Here is a 20,441-nt window from a genome sequence, read left to right on the forward strand (position 1 = left end):
ATGTATGATAGCACTTTAAAAAAAAAACAAACCACCTAGGTGTGAAGGAATTACAAGTCCAGAAGGCTCAAAATCTATAGTGGAAGGAATCATAGAGGAAGAAGAAGAAGACGAAGAAGGAAGTGAGTCCGTAAACAAGAGGAAAAAGGAAGATGACATGGAGGTGAGTGAAAGCTGGCATTCTTGGAAGGATGGGGCAGTGAATGGTTCAGAGTGTGGGGGGGTGGTGAGAGGGAGGTGACATGTTCTTTTTGTTCACCATTAGATATTTTAGGGGGTGAAGATGTTATCGTAATAGATATTTAGGTTAACTATAAGATATAAGGCACTTGTTGATAGCTTTGACAAATTGGAACGTAAAACTTAACAGTGTATACCCTACCCTCAAACAGACTGCTCTCTCATCAGATTCTTTCTCACCTCAGTACTTCTCTTCATATGGTTTATCTCATGAGAAAATCTGATTTCCTACGCTAAGCCCATCAGATTTTACTCATCTTTCAAGGTGTATCTCCGGGGAAGTTTTCCGACCTCATTTTATATCAGTCCCTCTCCAGTATAGCACTGTATGACATGACTTAGCACTTTCTTTTTTGAAGTTGTGGCTAAGTCATAGAATTGATTTTCATAAACCACATTCAAAGATACGATGGTCTCCTGTAGTCATCCCTAGAATGCAGATTCAGCGTTCTCTAATTGCACAAGAATTGTCTCCCAACAGGGGCGCCTGGGTGGCTCATTGGTTAAGCGACTGCCTTCGGCTCAGGTCATGATCCTGGAGTCCCTGGATCGAGTCCCGCATCGGGCTCCCTGCTCGGCAAGGAGCCTGCTTCTTCCTCTAACCCTCCTCCCTCTCATGTACTCTCTCTCTCATTCTCTCTCTCAAATAAATAAATAAATAAATCTTTAAAAAAAAAAATTGTCTCCCAACAAAAATAACCTGTGTATTTTGAGCGCAGGAACTAATGTTCTATATGAATTTCCCTCAGCATTTAGCTTGGGTGTGTGTGTGTGTAGCAAGTGTTCTGTGAGTACTTGTTGAACACTTGATTTGAGGATAGTAATGGGAAAGGGTGTGTTTTTTCTTGGAAATGGTTAGTGAGCATGAGCAGCAGACTTTCTGGGATGGATTATAAACATCTTACTAATGGCAGATAATGGACTTGGTGTACACCACATATTCCCTTATGTTTGGAGATGCTACTATTAGCAAGGAGGAGAGAACAATTGACCCTTGAATAATACGGGGTTTAGGGATACCGCCCCCCAAAACTGTCAAAAATCCAACTATAACTTTTGGGGTGCCTGGGTAGCTCAGTTGGTTAAGCGTCTGACTCTTTATTTCAGCTCAGGTCACGATCTTAGGGTCGTGAAATCGAACCCTGCGTGGGGCCCCGCGCTGGGCATGGAGACTGCTTAAAATTGTCTCTCTTCCTCTCCTTCTACCCCGCTGCGCACACCCCCACTCCGCACATACGCGCTCTCTCTCTCAAGAAAAAAAAAAAAAAAAACAACTATAACTTTTGGCTCCCTAGAAACTTAATCACTTATAGCCTACTGTTGACCAGAAGCCTTACCAATAATATAGTTGAATAATACTTAATTTGTATATTTATATGTATTAAATACTGTATTCTTATAATAAAGTAGCTAGACAAAAGGAAATGTTCTTAAGAAAATCATGAGGAAGAGGGCCCCTGGGTGGCTCAGTCATTAAGCGTCTGCCTTTGGCTTAGGTCATGATCCCAGGGTCCTGGGATCGAGCCCTGCATCAGGCTCGCTGCTCATCAGGAAGCTTGCTTCTCCCTGTCATGTTCCCTCTCTTGCTGCATCTCTCTGTCAAATAAATAAATAAAATCTTTAAAAAAAAAAAAAAAAGAAAATCATGAGGATGAGAAAATACATTTGTAGTACTGTACTGTTTCCAAATCCACGTATAAGTGGACCTGCACAGTCATCAACTGTATCTTTTTTTAAACAGAATTTTTAATTTAATGATCTTTTGTCATCCTTAAGATCAATAAATAATTCTTTGTACCTCTTTGGAATTTACAAAAATATAAACAGTGCATGAAAATTTGCCTTCCCTACACTCTGTGAGGTGAGAAGAGATCTTTTCTCCCATGTTAACAGTGTAGAAACTTGAGACTCAGAGATGAAGGACTTTCTCAAAGTAATCAAGTAATATTTCGTAGATCTGAGACTCTGATACAAACTGTCAATGATTTTTTGCCTTTTATGTGCTGGGAGCTATACTAAGTACATCACATTTATCATCCCTAGTTCTCATTTTAGCTCTGCATTGTAGGTATTATCACTGTTTTACAACTCAGGCACAGATTCTTGCCTACAGACACCTATAAATGTTGGTGCTAAAACATACCCAGATCTTCTGGTTTTTAATTCCAGCTCATTTTTCCTTTGTAATTTTTTTTTATAAGCCCAGTTACATGGAGTTTAGTATACTCCAGCAGTTTTGTTAGGAGGGCAGACTGAAACACATCAGGCAATGAGTACAGCAAAACAGTCTACCCTTGAGGAAGGACATAAACCCCAAACAACACAACTAGTGTTCTTGCAACTAGTAAATAAACAGATGCTGGACATCTAATGCACAGCATAATAATTATAGGCAATGATACTATGTTATAAACTTCAAAGTTGCTAAGAGATTAGGTCTGAATTGTTCCTAATACAAAAAAAATGATAATTATGTGACATGATAGAGGTGTTAGCTATTGCTATGGTGTTGCATATTGCAGTGTATAAATGTATCAAGTCAACACATTGCACACCTTAAACCAACACAATGTTACATGTTCTTTATCTCAATAAAGAAAAATAAAAAATAAAATGATGGAGAAAATATTAATAATGTAAATTAAACTTAACTACAACAACAAAAACAGTCACAACTTCTAAAGCATGGTAGCCAGGGGCCATTTAGAGCCTATTAGCCCTTAGGGGATATCTCTGTTATAACTAATATAAAAAGTGGTGTTTGAAGTGATCCTGAGACATAACATACGAGTTCTGTTGCATCCATTTTGCTGTGTAAAAGAAGACAAGATATACATTGGCAGTGGGGGGTGATGTCTAATACAATATGGTTAAAATATGGAAAAGAAAAGGGAAGCTTTAACCTTTGGTCCTTAAAGTAATAAACTTCAGTTGTCCAGGAGGTATTCCTTTATGCATAAATCTCTTTTTTAAAACTGCTTTATTGAAAGGTAACTCATCCAAAGTATACAATTCAGTGGTTGTTAGATTCACAGAGTTGTGCAACCATTACAGCAATCTAATTTTAGAATATTTTCATCACTTTTTAAAAAAATGTCATACCTGTTTGCATTCTCTTCCCATGTCTCCCCAACATCAGCCCTAGGCATCCACTAATCTACTTTCCGTCTCTGTAGATTTGCCTAATCTGGACATTAAATATAAATGAATATACATAGTCTTGTGACTGGCTTCTTTTACCTTAGCATAATGTTTTCAAGGTTCATCTGTATTGTAGCATGAATCAGTACTTCAGTCCTATTTATGGCTGAATAATATTCCTTTGTATGGGTAGACCACATTTTTTTTTTATCCATTCATCAGTTAGTGGGCATTTGGATTTGTTTTCACTTTTTGCCTGTTATGAACAATGCTGGTACGAACATTTGTGTACAAGTTTTTATGTGGACACAGGTTTTTATTTTTCTTGGGTATACACCTACCAGTGGAATTGCTGGATGCTAATTCTGTGTTTAATCATTTGAAAAATAGCCATACTATTTTATATTCCTACCACCATTGTCTGAGTGTTCCAGTTTTTCTATATCCTTGTCGGCACTTGTAATATTGTCCCTCTTTTTGATTATAGCCATCCTAATGGGTATGAAGTGGTATCTCATTGTGGTTTTGATTTACATTTTCCTGATGACTATTGATGTTGAACATCTTCTCATGGGATTCTTGGCCATTTCTTCTCTGGAGAAATGTATGTTCAGATCCTTTGCCCATTTTTCAATAGGGTATTTTGTCTTTTTATTATTGAATTGTAAGAGTTCTTTACATATTCTAGATACAAGTCCCTGATTTGCAAATATTTTCTCCTGTTATACAGGTTGTCATTTCATGTTCTTGATGGTGTTCTTCAATGATGAAATTCATTTTATCTAGTTACTGTTTTGTTATGTCACATCTAAGAAGGTTTTGCCTAGTCCAAGGTCACAAAGATTTATACGTATGTTTTCTTCTAAGAGTTTTCTAGTTTTAGCTCTTATATTTAGGTCTGTGATCCATTTTGAGTTAATTTTTGTGTATAGTATGAGGGTAAGAGGTGTAACTTCATTCTTTTGCATGTAGATGTCCAGCTGTCCCAGGACCATTTGTTGGTAAGACCCCACTTTCCCATGTAATTGTCTTGCATTCCTTTTTGGAAATCAAATGGCCATAAATGCCAGAGTTTATCTCTGGATCTCAATTCTGTTCCATTGATATATATGTCTATCCTTATGCAAGTGCCACTGTCCTCATTATTGTAGCTTCATAGCATGTTTTGAAATCAGGAAGTGTAAGTCTTCCAGCTTTGCTCTTCTTTTTCAAGATTATTGAAATCCCATATTCTTTTTCTTTTTTTTAAGATTTTAGTTATTTATTTGACAGAGAGACACAGCAAGAGAAGGAACACAAGCAGGGGGAGTGGGAGAGGGAAAAGCAGGGTACCCGAGGAGCAGGGAGCCCGATGTGGGGCTCGATCCCAGGACCCTGGGATCATGACCTGAGCCGAAGGCAGATACTTAAGGACTGAGCCACCCAGGTGCCCCAAAATCCCATATTCTTAAGATTTTGTTTTTTTAATTACTTGTTATGTGCCAGACCATGTTCCTATTGTTTTACATACATGAGTATCTTTAGTTTATCCTTACAATAATCTTTTAAGATTTTGTGTTGCCCACTTTATAGCTAAGAAAACAGGCTTGAAGAAGTTAGGTTAACTTCCCCAAGGGACCCACAGTTGATTAGCTGATGATGGAGGTGGGATTTGCATTAAATCCAAGTCTGACTGACACAAAACCTATCTTTTTAAATGCTTTTCAAGTGATGTGTTGGGAAATAATGCAAAGCCTGTGGTTGATGCCCTTGTGTGGAGAACCACATCCTGCCCACGTGAATATCCCAGGATGATTGGTAGCCAGCTTTCTGCTTCTCCTATCCAGCAGTTAGATCTCATTACATCGATCTGTTTTTTTTTTCTTTCTTTCTTTAGTTTTCTTTTTTCAGGTTTTTGTTTAAATTCCGGTTAGTTAACATACAGTGTAATATTAGTTTCAGGGGTAGAATTTGGCGACTCATTACTTATATACAATACCCCATGCTCATCACAAGTGCCCTCCTTAATATCTGTCACCCATTTAACCCATCCCTCCACCTACCTGCCCTCCAGCAACCTCAGTTTGTTCTCTATAGTTTAAAGAGTCTGTTTTCTGGTTTGCCTCTCTTTTTTTCCCCCCATGTTCATCTGTTTTGTTTCTTACATTGATCTGATTTATTACCGTTTGGCAGAGGAAGGAATCTAAACTAAATTAACTTTATGATCCAGCTCTCCAGAGAGAGGATATATTATTATAACCCTAAATACAGGAGCAACTCTAATTATATCCAGATTTTTTCTTTGTTTTTACATTTTTAGGACCTGAACTCCTTTTTTAAAATTTCTTTTTTTTTTTTTTTAAGATTTTATTTATTTATTTGAAAGAGAGAGAGACAGAGCACAACCAGAGGGAGAGGCAGAGGGAGAGGGAGCAGACTCCCCACTGAGCAGGGAGCCCGACATGGGACTCGATCCCAGGACCCTAGGATCATGACCTGAGCCGAAGGCAGATGCTTAACCATCTGAGCCACTCAGGCACCCCTTAAAATTTCTTTTTATAATATTACTATCCTTGGAAGTTCCCTTTAAATTTGTCATTTGCGTATGAAGCACAATGCATATTTAGGAAGGTCTTACTGTCTCCGACTGTGGAATCTATTAGAAGTGGCTCATAAGTGTTCTACATGCATTGTTTAATGAGAACTGGAAGACCCAAGTTTCCTGACTACCCATCCAGTGATCTTTTTTACACCTCATAGAAGTAGAATCAGTGTTTGTCTTTTTGTGACTGGCTTATCTTAGTTAACACAATGTCTTCAAGTTTCCTCTGTGTTGTAGCATATGTCAGGATTTCCTTCTTTAAGGCTAAATAATATGTATATAACACATTTTGTTTATCTAATCATCCATCGATAGATATTTGGATTGTTTATACCTCTTGACTGTTGTCAATAATGCTGCTATGAACATGGGTCTTCAAATATCTCTTCAAGACCCTGCTCTCACTTCTTCTGGCTGTATACCCAGAAGTAAGATTGCTGGACCATATGGTAGTTTTACTTTTAATTTTTGAGTAACTACCATGCTGTCTTCATAGTGATTGTACTATTGTATAATCCCACCAACAGTGCCCCGAATGTTCCAGTTTCTCCACATATTTGCCAGTGTTTGTTATTTTGTCTTTTTTGAAAATAGCCATCCGAATGGGTACAAAGTGATATCTAATTGTGGTTTTGATTTGCATTTCCCTAATGGTTAGTGAAGTTGAGTATCTTTTTGTGTACTTATTGGCCATTCTCTTCTTTGGAGAAATGTCTGTTCATGCCCTTTGCCCATTTTATAATCAGGTTATTTGATTTTTTGTTACTGAGTTGTAGGAATTCTTTATATATTCTGAATATTGACCCCTTATCATATATATGATTTGCAAATATTTTCTCCCATTCCATACAATGCCTTTTCACTTTGTTGATTGTGTTCTTTGAGGCGCAGAAGTTTTAAGTTTGATGTAGTCCATTTGTCTATTTTTGCTTTTGTTGCCTTTGCTTTTGGTATCATAACCGAGAAATCCTTGTCAAATTCAACGTCATGAAAAGCTATATGAAGCATTCCCCTATGTTTTCTTAGAAGTTTTATAGTTTTAGGTCTTATATTTAGGTGTTAAACTTGTGTATTGTCCAACTTTTTTGCATGTGGATATCCAATTTTCCCAATACCATTTGTTGAAAAGACTGTTCTTTCTCCATTGAGTCAACTTGGACCCTTGTTGAAGATCATTTGGCCATTTTTGTGAGAGTTTATTTCTGGGTTCTCTAGTGTATATACCAGTACCATACTGTTTTGATTACTGTAGCTTTGTAATATATTTTGAAATTAGAGAGCATGCATCTTCCAATTTTATTCTTTTAAAAAATTGTTTTGGCTGTTTGAGGTCCCTTGAGATTCCGTATGAACTTTTGATGAATTTTTCTGTTTTTGCAAGAATGTCATTTGGATTTTGATAGGGATTGTTTTGAATCTGCAGATCACTTTGGGTAGTACGGACATCTTAACCATCAGTGATCTCTAACACAATATGTTGCTGTCTCATGTTCACTTCTAGATTTTCATATTGTGGTTACTGCAGTATCCCCAATTATTTATTTCAGTTATAATATTTCAAATTTTCAATGATGCAGAAAAGTATAGAGAATCATTTATTTGTTCATCTTGTATTTGATGAGTACGTACTCTGTGCCTGTATAGTGTGTATCAGGATTTAACAGATACATTTTGTAATATTTGTGTCAGATTTCCTTTTTCACATTACTATTGCATGAACATGATACCATTATCATAAATCAAAATACAAGAAAAAATGCTCTACCAACAAATCACCATATTTTCAGTTTTCCCTTCCAGTTCTTTCCCTATGTGTACCACATTTTTCCAGTAGTAATCCTCACTTAGATGACATGTTACACTCTGTTTCTTTCTCTTAATATTATATCATAAGTATTTTTTTCATACTGTACTGTGCCTTTTGTAATTATCCTTTTGATGGATATGTTCTTTTTGTCAAATGGATATAAGAGAAGCTCGGTCTTGGCTCTACCACTTACTAGCTTTGTGATCTTAAGAAAGTCTTCTAAGGGGGCGCCTGGGTGGCTCAGTCGTTAAGCGTCTGCCTTCGGCTCAGGTCATGATCCCAGAGTCCTGGGATCGAGCCCCGCATCGGGCTCCCTACTCTGCGGGAAGCCTGCTTCTCTCTCTCCCACTCCCCCTGCTTGTGTTCCCTCTCTCGCTGTGTCTCTCTCTGTCAAATAAATAAATAAAATCTTTAAAAAAAAAAAAAGTCTTCTAAGTTCACTGAAATTAATAGAAGTAAAAAGTAAACTTCTAGTTATGTAAACATGAAAATTACAACAATAACCTATATCACAAAGCTGTTTTAGTAATTAAGTGTATATGAAAATATCTGGAGACGAACCATGAGAGACGATAGACTCTGAAAAACAAACTGAGGGTTCTAGAGGGGAGGGGGGTGGGAGGATGGGTTAGCCTGGTGGTGGGTATTGAAGAGGGCACATTCTGCATGGAGCACTGGGTGTTGTGCACAAACAATGAATCATGGAACACTTCATCTAAAACTAATGATGTAATGTATGGGGATTAACATAAGAATAAAAAAAAAAACTATAAATGAAAATATCTGGGACCTAGTAGCCCCTTAGTAAGTGCTAGTTTCCTTCCCTTTCCTTTTCCCAGGGACCTAGTTTTTGTCCTGTTCTTCCAGGGGTTGCCCTCAGAGACTCAGAACTTTCTCTTTTTTCTCCAGACCAAGAAGGACCATCCGTACACTTGGAGAATTGAACTGGCAAAAACAGAAAAATACTGGGATGGCTGGTTCCGAGGCTTATCCAATCTCTTTCTTAGTTGTCCTATTCCCAAATTGCTGCTCTTGGCTGGTAAGTGTGTATGTGTGTGTATTAGCTCAGGCTGCCATAACAAAATATCATAGATTGGGTGCTTAAACAACAAATTCATTTTCTCACAGTACTGGAGGCTGGAAGTCTGAGATCAGGGTATTAGCACAGTGAAGTTCTGGTGGGAGCTTTCTTACTGGCTTGCAGACACTGTGTCCTTTCATGGCAGAAGAGAGAGCGAAAGCAAACTCTTTGGTGTTTATTCTTAAAAGGACACTAATCCTGTCATATGAGGGCCCTACCCATATGACCCCATTTAATCTTTTTTTTTTCATGTTTTATGTCTTACATAACTTCTTGTAAATTATATTCTTTTTAAAAATTTTTTTAATTTTTATTTTATGTTAATCACCAAATCATCATCATTAGTTTTTGATGTAGTGTTCCATGATTCATTGTTGGCATATAACACCCAGTGCTCCATTCAATACCTGCCCTCTTTAATACCCATCACCAGGCTAACCCATCCCCCCAATCCCCTCCCCTCTAGAACCCTTAGTTTGTTTCTCAGAGTCCATAGTCTCTCATGGTTTGTCTCCCCCTCCAATTCCCCCCGCTTCATTTTCCCCTTCCTACTATCTTCTTTTTTTTAACTTAATTATTTCCATATCTCCAAATGTGGTCACACTGTGGGTTAGGCCTTTAACATATGAATGGGGGGGGGCGGATACAATTCAGTCCATAACAGTGTAGGTATATCATCATCTGAGTATGTCCTTGTTAAAACTACTCACCACGTGGGGGCACCTGGGTGGCTCAGTCGTTTAAGCATCTGCTTTCGGCTTAGGTCATGATCCCAGAGTCCTGGGATTAAGCCCCATAGGGAGTCTGCTTCTCCCTCTCCCTCTGCCCTTCCCCCTCCCCCCTGGTCACTCACTCACTCTCTCAAATAAATAAATAAAATCTTTAAAACAAACAAACAACAACAACAACAAAAACTACTCACCACATGGGTAGTAACTTCCAAAATAAAGTACGATCCTCACTCATTTGTGCTCTTCTCCCCTCACCAAATCCCTAATCCTAACTAAGCACAAGCATCTATCTGAGATAAACCTAATTCTGGCCTGCCTTCATTCCTGGTTAAGCATAAGTTCTCCTAGAGTGGTGTAAAGATATTCTGAGTATAATGGAAATTTTAAAAAGTAAAACCCTGTTTTCAGAAATCAGTTTAAATGATCCAAAAGATTGTAGGGGACCCTCATTCTGGAAAGCTTCATGTGGTAAGTATATACCCTCAAGGAGTTAGGATTGGCATTAACGTGAATTGAGAATGTCATCATGTTTACAAGTTTGTAATAATTTTTACTTCATACTTGAGCAGCAAAACCTGTTTCACACAACCTTTTCTAATAAGCTACTTCTGGATTCTCCCTATTTTGTTCTAGGTGTTGATAGATTGGATAAGGATCTGACTATTGGCCAAATGCAAGGTAAGTAATCAAGAAATTATGTCCAGGGGTGCCTGGGTGGCTCAGTCACTTAAGCGTCCCACTTGTGATTTTGGTTCAGTTCATGATCTCGGGGTCGTGAGTTTGAGCCCCATGTCGGGCTCCACACTCAGTGGGGAATCAGCCTGGGCTTCTCTCTCTCCCTCTGTCCTTCTTCCCATTCATGCTCACGTATGCACTCTCTCTCTCTCTCTCAAATAAGTAAATAAATCTTAAAAAAAAAAAGAAAAGTAATTATGTCCCTAGGTTCTTCTCTGAGGGCAGAGTCATGTGGAAATTAATGTTCTGAGATGGTGAAGTGCAATGGAAAGAGCATGAGCTTTAGAGCTAAGCCCAAACTTGACATCAACATCCACTCCTGACCCAAATATTTCCCTTTTCTGAGCTTCAATTTTTTTCCTCTATCTAAAAATGGGACTTAACTCCCATCCACATCTCAGAGTTTTAAGGATTAAAATGAGGCAGTGTCTATGCAGAGTACATTATAAACCATAAAATACCCTATAAATATATAATATTGTGAAGGGGATATTCTGAATACTGATCAATATTTTCATCATTGTTGGAATTCTTAGGAAAGGGAAAGGTCCACGATAATTGGGATGCAAAAAGATGTAAACTATGTTTAGAAGACAGCATGGTGAGGTGGCAAAAGCAAAGACTCTGAGGTTGGGAGTACTACTTCTTTCCTTCTCATTTGATGACCCCAGGCAAGTTACTTGACCTGCCTTAGCTTTAGTTTTCTCAGTCTATAAAATGAAAAAGTTGATGGCAGCTTTACAGGGATCATGAGGTATAATGAGTAGAAAAGTAACATATTGTGCTCAGGTTCAGGTGTGTTGGCCAGATGGAAGTGGAGGTTCTTGGTTTAGTATGGATGAAAGGCTTGGTAAAGGCGAAGTCAATAGGCACTGGTATCTTTTAGGTTATGGGAAGAAGAGGTGCTAACTCCAAGACCAAGGTTTCAGGCTTAAGCAGATTCTGTTCTTGACCTCCGTTTTTTTCTACTTATTCTCTCTGGGCAATCTCATGGCTTTTATTTACAGCCTGATAACTCCCAAAGCTAAATGTCCAACTCATACCTCTCTCCTGCGCTCCATACCTGGCCCATGTGTAAAACCTATTGGACATTTCTACTTGGATGTTTATGGTCTCAAACTGTTCTTTTAGCTGTCCTCAGGCTCTCCATAGAAAAGGGGGCTTATATTTCTTCACAATAGTTGTTCAAAGGCTCCTGAATGATTTATTACACTCTGGACTCAGGCACTCCTACCCTCCTCCTCTTCCAACTACATAGTATCCTGAAGCCTGGAGGAAGATCATGGACTGGGACAGTGTGAGTTTTATGGCACTGATGTTGGTAATTCTGAGTTTAGACATCTTTCCTTAAATTCAATTCAAGCAAACCTTTCCTAAGCAGTCTTTCTGTGTAAGACCTATGCTTAATGCTGGATAGACAAAAGAATCAGATATGGCCCCTGAGACTATCTGAAAGCAGTTGATCTGGACTGGAATAACATTTGAAACCATTGTGGATCACCAGCCTTGGAATCAAACAGTCCTGGCTTTGAGTCACTGTTACTAGTGTTCTGGCCTGAGTGAATTGCTAACTTCTTTAATCCTGAGTTTCTTCATCTATAAAATAGAAATAATGCTATATCTCAATACATTTGTATGGTGTTTAAATGCGAAAATATGTGTGAAGTAAGAGTCTGACAAATTATGGCTTCATTATATCCAGGAAGTACTCATGATTCCTCATTAGATGCCCTGCCATTTCCCCAGTAAGGATTATGCCAAGACTACCTTCTCTTTCAGAGCATCCCATGAGTATAGAAAGTAAATGGCTGGAGTGAGGGATATCCCATAAGACAAAGGGAAATGGCCAAATGGGCATAGATTGCAAACCACAGCCTTCCCAGCACTGTTTAAACCTGCTGAATTAGTTACGGATTCCTAGAAACCTAGCACTCGTTCATGATGCAACCTGGGTAAATAATTTAGGCTGTCTGAACCTAAGGTTCTTTATCTGTAAGATGAGAGAGAAGGGTTTGGAAATATGCCCGCTTCATAGAATAATTGTGAGGATTACCCATAATCATTTTATGTGTACCAGGCACAGTGTTGTTAGTGTGTGTGAGTTCTCTCTGATTCTTTATACCCACTCTTCCAAAGAGGAACAAAAAATTCATCCCTAGACATCAAGCCCAGGGTGGTTGGAGTTATAATTGTTATCAGGTTATTCATTCAGTTATCCATTCAAGACTTACTAAGCACTTACTCAATGGCTAGCCCTGTGTTGGGCCCCGTTGATATTAGGCCCTGTTCTTACAGAAATGACATGCTCCTGGGGAGGCAAGCACCAGTGGCATATAAAATATAAGCTTACAAAACAAGCAGGGCACAAGCTGCTCTGTGTTTGACTCCAAATGTGTTAGCTGTAGTACATTAAGAGATACAAGAGAGGGGGAACTAGGCTGGACTAGGCTGGAGCACCCAGGGGCAGACTACTGCAAGAGGAAGGGCATAAGCTGGGCCTTACTGAATGGGAATGGTCTTAGTTCCTCTACTAATTAAATAAGCAGCCTTGGGTAAATCACTTTACTAACCATGGTATTAATTTCATCATCTCAGGAAAGAATTTCGGTATTTATACTGTTCAATTTTATGGGGTAGATTTGAGAATCAACTTAAAAAATGGATAGAAGAGTATTTTGAAGAAATTTTAAAGCACTGTGTAACTGTGTTAGGAATCCTGGAATGTGATGACCAGAAGGACTTCCAGAGCATGCTGCCTTATTTTGTAAATGGAGCCACTTAGGCCCTGAGGGTCTGCTCTCTCTACTTAGGGGAAGCTGTGGGTCCCATATCCTTTAGTTTGCTTAGGGATCTTGCTTTATCTGTCATCTCTTTTCACTCTTAATAGCTATCGCATTAATGGTGAGCTTACAGTGTTCTACAAGGCAGTGTGAGAAAGTGGTTAGTACAGTCTGGCATATAGTTAAGCACTCAAACATATTATTGTAATAATAAATTTCAAAATCCTTAACATAGCTTACAAAACCCTTCATGGTATGGTCCCTGCTTTCCTCTTTAGCCTCATTGTTAACTCTCAAGAGTTCCATGCCAAACTTTTTATTTCCAGGAACAGATACCATTTCATCCTCCTTTCCTTTGTGTAGGCTATTTTTTTTTCTGTGTGGGAAGCCTTCCTATATCCTTATTTGATTGTGAAGCCTCCTTTCCTATGTTCTTATAGTTCCATGTGCTCAGTTTTATCGTAAGAACTACATGCTACATTAAAATGTTGTCTTTTGTGTTCTCCTACTAGACTATAAATCCCCTGAAAACAGGAACTGTTTCTTCCTATGTCTGGCCCAAAGTAAATGTATGCTAAATAGTTACCAAAGTTAAAAATGACGGGAAAATCATTTGCCCAAGGTTATAGCTGCAAGTATTACCATCCTCCTCAAACCTTGGTAATTGGGTCCAGACTATTGGGGAGGGGAGTAGATAGGAAGGTCCTGGACTCCTGGAGTGGCCTGTGAGACCACAGAGGTGGTAAGGAGAGGGCCATTTTAGTCCCTGAGGTCACCTGGATTTGTTTCCTCTCCAGGAAAGTTCCAGATGCAGGTCCTACCCCAGTGTGGTCACGCAGTCCATGAGGATGCCCCAGACAAGGTGAGTCTGGTGCTGTGTGACTGTAAAAGAATAGCTGTGAGAGTCACCTTGGCTTTCACAGAAAATAGTACAAGCCTCTGAGTCAGGCTGAGTTGCCTCCAGTGGCCACTGTGGGGCCTATTCAGGTATGACTCCACCATCTCCCTAAACCTCTCCCTGGCAACTGCTATGGTCTTGGCTTTCTGTGTATGGCCTGAGGAGCTACTGGCACCCTGCAATTTCACCCCAGGGCCCTCTGGTTAAAATCTTAAGCTCTACTTCTCTCTTTTCCCCAAAACCAGGTGGAAGAAGGGAAAATTGGGATAGAAACTACTCCCTAAACTACAGTCACAGTTAGAAGTTAATATGCTCTCCTATAGAATAAGGTGCTTTTTAACTCTCAGGGAATAAATAAGCCTTCACATCATTCCTTTTGACTTCTCTGGAGCTATCTTTGGCAAGGTTGGTGGGGAGGAGTCTTCTAGCCCTGTGAGGACTCAGGTCTATTTAGGTTTCAAGCTTCCCAGATCTGTAAGATCCATGAGTCCACTACAGAGCCTAACCTTCCAGTAGAAGCCCACAGGACCTCCAAAGCTGATCCCCATTGCTAACATCATTTAGCCTGGAATATCTCTCCCCTTTCCCAGGTAGCTGAAGCTGTTGCCACTTTCCTGATCCGGCACAGGTTTGCAGAGCCCATCGGTGGATTCCAGTGGTAAGGAAGTAACAAAGGTTTAAGGAGCCCAGCAGTGCTGACCGACTCCAACAAAAAGATATTTGCAGCGTTGTAAATATCTCTGCCTTGGCCCTGCCTGGTTTGGATCACCATGCCTTTTTTCTTCCTCCTCAACACAGAGCCCAGCATGTGTGTTTCTACAAACCCATGGTTGATTGTTTCTGTGTACTTTGGTCCAGTGGGTTGTTGCTGAGCTGAGATTAAATTGTGCCTAGTCCCCATTCCACCCCACTTCTTGAGGTGCCTCCTTCTCTGAGGACGCTAGGATGGGAATCAGTCTTTTTCCAGACTCTTAGAGAAGTTCTGTATGCCTTCTCCTCCTCTGCTGCTGAGGAATGCTGGGCAGGCCATGGGAACTGTGTGGAGATCCAGAGCAGGGTTTTCGACCTCAACACTGTTGACATTTGGGGGCCTGTCCTGTGTATTGTAGGATGTTTGACAGCATCCCTAGCCCCTGTGCACTCCCACATACACACACAAGTTGTGACAAGCAAAAGGCGTCTCCATCTAAAGATGTTACCGAATGTCTCGAGGGAGACAAAATCACTCACAGTTGAGAAACACTGGTTTGAAGGGAAAAGGGTGCCTCTCATCCTAGGAAGCTCTTCTGATTAGGGAGACACAGTTAGACTCTTTGTTGAGGAGGAGGAGGAAGAGAGGCATAATTACCCAAACCACACAGTCCTGGCCCCACCTTAGGGAACTCCTAGGCTGTGCTGCAGTATGCCCTGATCCTCAGAGAGCCCACGAGCCTGCTGAGTCATACCTGCCAGTTGGAAAGTCTCCTGTCTGATTTTGGTGAAGGTCCAGGGGAACTGGTTCCCTGCCCTCAGGAATTGGAAGAAGAAATGTTGAAGAAAAGAAATCGTTTCTGCATTAGAGAACTCTGAATGCCAGGACCTGGGAGGGGAGGGTGGTAGGCATTGGCGGTGATGACAGGAGCCTGGTATGGTGAGCCACACGAGTGACTCCCTCCTGCTGAACCACCCCTCAAGCAACTAATCGTTGATGGATCCCAGGAATCAAAAGCGAAGACTTGGTTTTTCTTGATAGTAGTGTTTGGAGCCCCTGGACCATTTGGTCACATCACCAGTTCACAGAGAGCAGAGCCCATGTCTAGACCTAGATGGGGCTGTGGGAAGGTTGGACAGATCTGCAAGGGCCTTGGTGGTCGTGAGGGTCCCGGGCTTCCCGGAAGAGAAGGGGTGAGCAGGGGAAAGCCAGTAATGGTCACATTTGTTTTCCCTTCTCTTTCCACTCTTCACAGTGTGTTTCCTGGCTGTTAGTAACCTGCTGTCCTTCCCGCCCCCAACATTGAGCTCTGTTGTAACTACATCGCACCAGAGGCCACTGTGATGCCGCTGTCTCCTCACCATCCCGCCCGACCGTGTGACACCGGCTCCCTATAGACGGGCTTCCCCAGATGTACAAACCCTTTTGTGTATTCCTGCCAAAAGCATTGTTTTCCAAGGCCTTCGACCAGCCTCGGCCTCCTTAGTCCAAGGCTCCCCAGCTCCCACTCCTTCCCTGTTCAGGGGTAGCCCCTGCCTGTTCTCCCTGCCTTGCCTAGGGTGAAGCCTCCATCGGAACTGCCACCTTGGGCCCCTATTCCTGGTATTAGGCAGTGCACCTGGGTCCAAATGTCTCTCCAGGCTCAGGGACCTCCATTCCTTGAGATTGTTCTTGGCGTGGTCCTGCCCTACCTCATGGGATGGACCATGCACAGGGTGGTCCTTATTGTCCCCTTTCAAATAAAATACTAGTCAGGTACCTTTTTATCCCAGTCTTACTCTTCCAGGCTTGGAAGACCCAGAGAGGCCAGGATCCCATCCTTAGAAATAGGGAGGCGGTGGTGGATAGCGTCACAAGAAACCAGCCTGAAAATCAGGTCCAGTCAGTCCAAGCACATGGCCTCCCATCTGGGGAGAGCCCACTGTTCCTCTCCCACATGTCTGGGCACCTGCCCTGGGCTGAGGCCAGGCTGCTCCAGGGGCCTCTCGAGCCCTCACCTGCCACAGAGCAACCCAGGTTTAAGACAGCCCATGCACAAAGCCATAGGCTAAAGCCTGTGGAGTTGTTTTTAAGAATCAAATTTAACCATTTTCATAATTGGTCCCTGGAGGTGTGCAGAGTGCCCGCTTGCCTCTTCTAGACCCACAGCTTATCTTCACCATTTGTGGTTTCCATGTCACTCTTCATAGAAACAGCACAGCCCAGCACCCTCGCTCCAGGCCCTCTTCCAGCTGCCCCCTCCCAACACTGCGGCCTCCCCCTGCTGCCCAGGCACGCCATCTCCAAGGGCGGGAAGGGCCGGTCTCCTGCAGCCCATCTTTTCTGTGACTGTCTTAGGTGATGCATAGTCCCCTCCACCTTTCCACCCAACAACTTCCTATCCCTGTCCTGCTGCACGGTCCAGAGTCTGGGACCTACTTTGTTTCTTTGTTACTTATGACCTTGTTTAAAGAGAATAAATATCTCCCAACCTTTATCGATCTTGTCTTTCTCCAGGGAGTTGTCCTTATTTCTGCCGATATGGGAACGGGACAGTTTGTTGGATTTAGTCACCATAGGTCTCCAGAAACCCCTTTCCTGAGCCCATCAGCATCTTGTGCTCTGCCTGCTCCTCACATCCAGAATGCGCAATGGAATGGGCAGAGCCAGCCTCCACTGCAGCCAGGGAGACCTGGATTCCAGGCCCATTCTTCCAGTTATGTGCTCTATCAACTTTGGCCCAGAACAGGGACAGTCTATGCACGGTTTATGTGAGTTCCAACACTCATGGCTTCACATCTGCCAACACCAGAACCTTGCCCATAACCCAGATCATCTCCTGAGCTCTAGATGCCTCCTATCTCCCCCAGATGACCAAAAGCCACTCATATTGACCATTCCTAAAACTGAACTCACCTTCCCCCTAAAACTTGTTCTTCCTCCCGTGTTTCCTTGCTCAGTAAGTGGTAGGTACCACTATCTCTCTGTTGTCCAAACCAGACAGGCTGAACTCTCTACATGGCTCCCTCTCACCTGTATCCAGCTTACCACCAAACCCCTCCCCATGCTCTTTTTTACGTCCCCTGTTTCCCATCCCACAGCACCTGCCATAGCTTAGGCCTCATCTTTCAGCTAGATCACTCAGGACCCCTGCTGGTTTCCTACCCTAGCCCCTCCCTTGGTCATGCTCTACACACTGTTGGAGTCTTCTTCCTATTAGGCTGTGGAGCCAGGCTGCCTAAATTAGAACCCAAGGCCCACACCTTACAAGCTGTATGGGATAGCCGTGTACTTTCTCTCTTTGTGCTGCAGTTTCCTCCTCTGAAAAATGATCCAACAGTATCTCTCTCACACGGTCTTGAGGACTATATAAGTTAATATAGGTTAACTGGCTTTCTCAATAACCGGCATAGGGTAAAGCACTTAGTAAATAGTTCATGTCATGTCACTGCTATATTGTACTTAAGACCTTTACTCAAGAGTGGTCTGTGGACCAGTAGTATCAGTATCATCTGGAATCTTGTTAAAGATTTTGTCTCCACCCCAGACCTATTGAGTCAGAACTGATCTGTGTTCCAATAAGCACATTAATTCTGAAAAGTTCTGGTTTAGATGTTCCCTATATTTCAGGGTAAAGCATGAGCTCCCTAGCAGAGAAGAAAATTGCCTTGTGTGTCATGTGATTTCTCCCATCAAGCTGTTGGGGTGGGGGTGAGGAGGTCGGGGGGGAGGGGGTCCCTTTACGGGGCTGTGTGCTCTCTGTCCACAGGGGGGCAGCATAATCACATGCATGGTTTTCAGGAAATACAGCACTTCCGTTCACCAGGCAAGTCATAGCAGTCATCAGATTTTGAGTGTCCTCTAATTTACTTTATACACATCTCATTTAATCCTCACAGCATCTCTATGATGTAAGTCATGTTATGTTCCTTTTACAAGTAGGCAGACAGGTCCAAATTCATACAGCCCTGGAGTGGTGGTGTCAGAATTAAAACCTAGGTGGTTTCCTCTCCACACTTCCTCCTGGACAATACAGGGGACCCTGAACAGAGGTCATTTTGGTCTAGACACCGTTCTTAAAATAGCAAGAGGTTGATGACCAGGGACTTAAGGCTTCTTCAAGCTTGATGGGTGGAGACTGAGAATGAATGATATGTTGAGCTTTGGGTTAGGTTCTGTGCTAGTCACTTAACATCTCCTTTATCTTTGTATCCTTGTGAAGTATAGGCATTATTATCTCCACTTTAAAGGTAAGGAAACTGAAACTCAGAGATGTGAAATGACTAGCCCACAGCCATGACTAGGAGGTGGCAGCATCTTTGTCTACTGAGTGTTCCGTTGTACCCCAGCAGGTGAAGCAGGAGAGCTAGGTTCTTGTCTCACAGAGTCCAAGAATGAATCTCGCGGACAAAGAAGACTGAGTAAAGCGATAGAGTTTTTATTAAGCAAGGGTACAGGAAAAAAGCTCTCAGGAGTGACAGGGGTCCCGACAGGGTTGCCCCTGGGGGCTTTTAGGGTTGGTCTTTTATTGAAGGCTAACCAGGAAACGTAAATCCTTTTAACATCTCTATTGATAGCACCATTGAGTAAGGACTAGGGATAACACCTTTAATGGCTTACCTTTTTTTTTAGGGTCCAGTAATTCTTTGCTGGTCACAAGTAGCTGTTATAACAAGACCCCCACCTCTGACGCCTAGGGCAGGGTGGTCTGGTTTGTTCCTTTATCTCTAGTTTCCTTTCACCTCTGCATCTTTGTGATTTTTGTGAGCCTGATCCCATAGCCCCCTACCTGTCTTTCCCTACCCAGCCCCGCCTGTCCCTTTTCACATAGCATATCTTTAATGAGCACCTGCTATGTGCTGGCCATCCCAACATCCTTGTGAAACCTAGAGATCAGCACTATGAACTCAGCAAGAGAATAGAGGAGACCCTGGACCCTCCCTGCGGGATTTGCTACAGAGCCAGAAGGAGCATATTTGGGTCAAATCAAAGGCCATTCTGTCACACACGTGCACTAAAGAATGTCCAAGGAGAATGTCCTGAAAAAAGAAAGTAGGCAAATTTGGGGGTAGCCATAGATCTATTGGTGGGGGGAGAATCTCAAGATTGAGAGTACTCAAAGGCATGAAAGGAGCTGGGTATGAATGACTTGGTCTTACCCTCTTCTAAACCTGCGGTTAGGAGCATTTATTTGCTGGTTAAGCAAACCTGAGCACCTGTTCTGTACTAGTCTTCCAATGGACTTTGGAGACAGAGATAAATGAGGCCCTTCAAATGGGCTCATAGTCTAGACAGACTGTTACAGAAACAGTGACCACACTGTGTAAAGAGGAAGGGGACAACTAAACCTCTTTGAAAACAGGTCAGGGGAAGGCTACATGAAAGAGGTATCATTTGAATTGAGCTTTGAAGCATCATCACAAGGTGGAGGTGTAGAAGGAAGGGAAATAAAATACATTGCAGGTAGAGGGGACAGCATACACAAGTCCAGCATTCTTGCAAGTCAGCCTGAGAACTGGATTAGTGTCATTAGTATGGCTGGAGTAGAAGCGGGCAGAGTCAGCAGGAGGCAGGACATAAAGGCCTTGAGTGGCGAGAATGGGGAGTTGTTTGGGGCGCCTGGGTGGCCCAGTAGGTTAAGCATCTATCTTTGGCTCAGGTCATGATCCCGGGGTCCTGGGATCGAGTCCAGTGTCAGGTTCCCTGCTCAGTGGGAGCCTGCTTCTCCCTCTGCCCCTCTCCCCTGTTCATGTGTGAGTCCTCTCTCTCTCTCGCTC

The 20,441-nt window shown here is 42.0% G+C and overlaps 1 protein-coding gene across 3 annotated transcripts in view; it reads left to right on the top strand.

Moving 5' to 3' along the window:
• Nucleotides 1–19,699, top strand: part of PPME1 (protein phosphatase methylesterase 1) — an 82,180-nt gene extending 62,481 nt beyond the window's left edge. For 2 of the 3 annotated variants that reach the window (XM_034995498.1, XM_034995499.1), the window contains exons 9-14: nucleotides 40–163; nucleotides 8,679–8,808; nucleotides 10,215–10,259; nucleotides 13,894–13,958; nucleotides 14,585–14,652; nucleotides 15,941–19,699. In XM_034995498.1, the coding sequence (XP_034851389.1) occupies nucleotides 40–163; nucleotides 8,679–8,808; nucleotides 10,215–10,259; nucleotides 13,894–13,958; nucleotides 14,585–14,652; nucleotides 15,941–15,959 (451 nt within the window). In that variant the 3' untranslated portion in view covers nucleotides 15,960–19,699. Of the gene's footprint in view, nucleotides 1–39; nucleotides 164–8,636; nucleotides 8,809–10,214; nucleotides 10,260–13,893; nucleotides 13,959–14,584; nucleotides 14,653–15,940 lie in introns of all 3 variants that reach the window. The other variant, XM_034995500.1, reaches the window with a different exon arrangement.
• The last annotated feature ends 742 nt before the right edge of the window (nucleotides 19,700–20,441 follow it).

This window comes from Mirounga leonina, unplaced genomic scaffold, assembly GCF_011800145.1.
Source record: "Mirounga leonina isolate KUSES-001 unplaced genomic scaffold, KU_Mleo_1.0 Mir_92, whole genome shotgun sequence".
In the NCBI taxonomy this organism is placed as follows: domain Eukaryota; kingdom Metazoa; phylum Chordata; class Mammalia; order Carnivora; family Phocidae; genus Mirounga; species Mirounga leonina.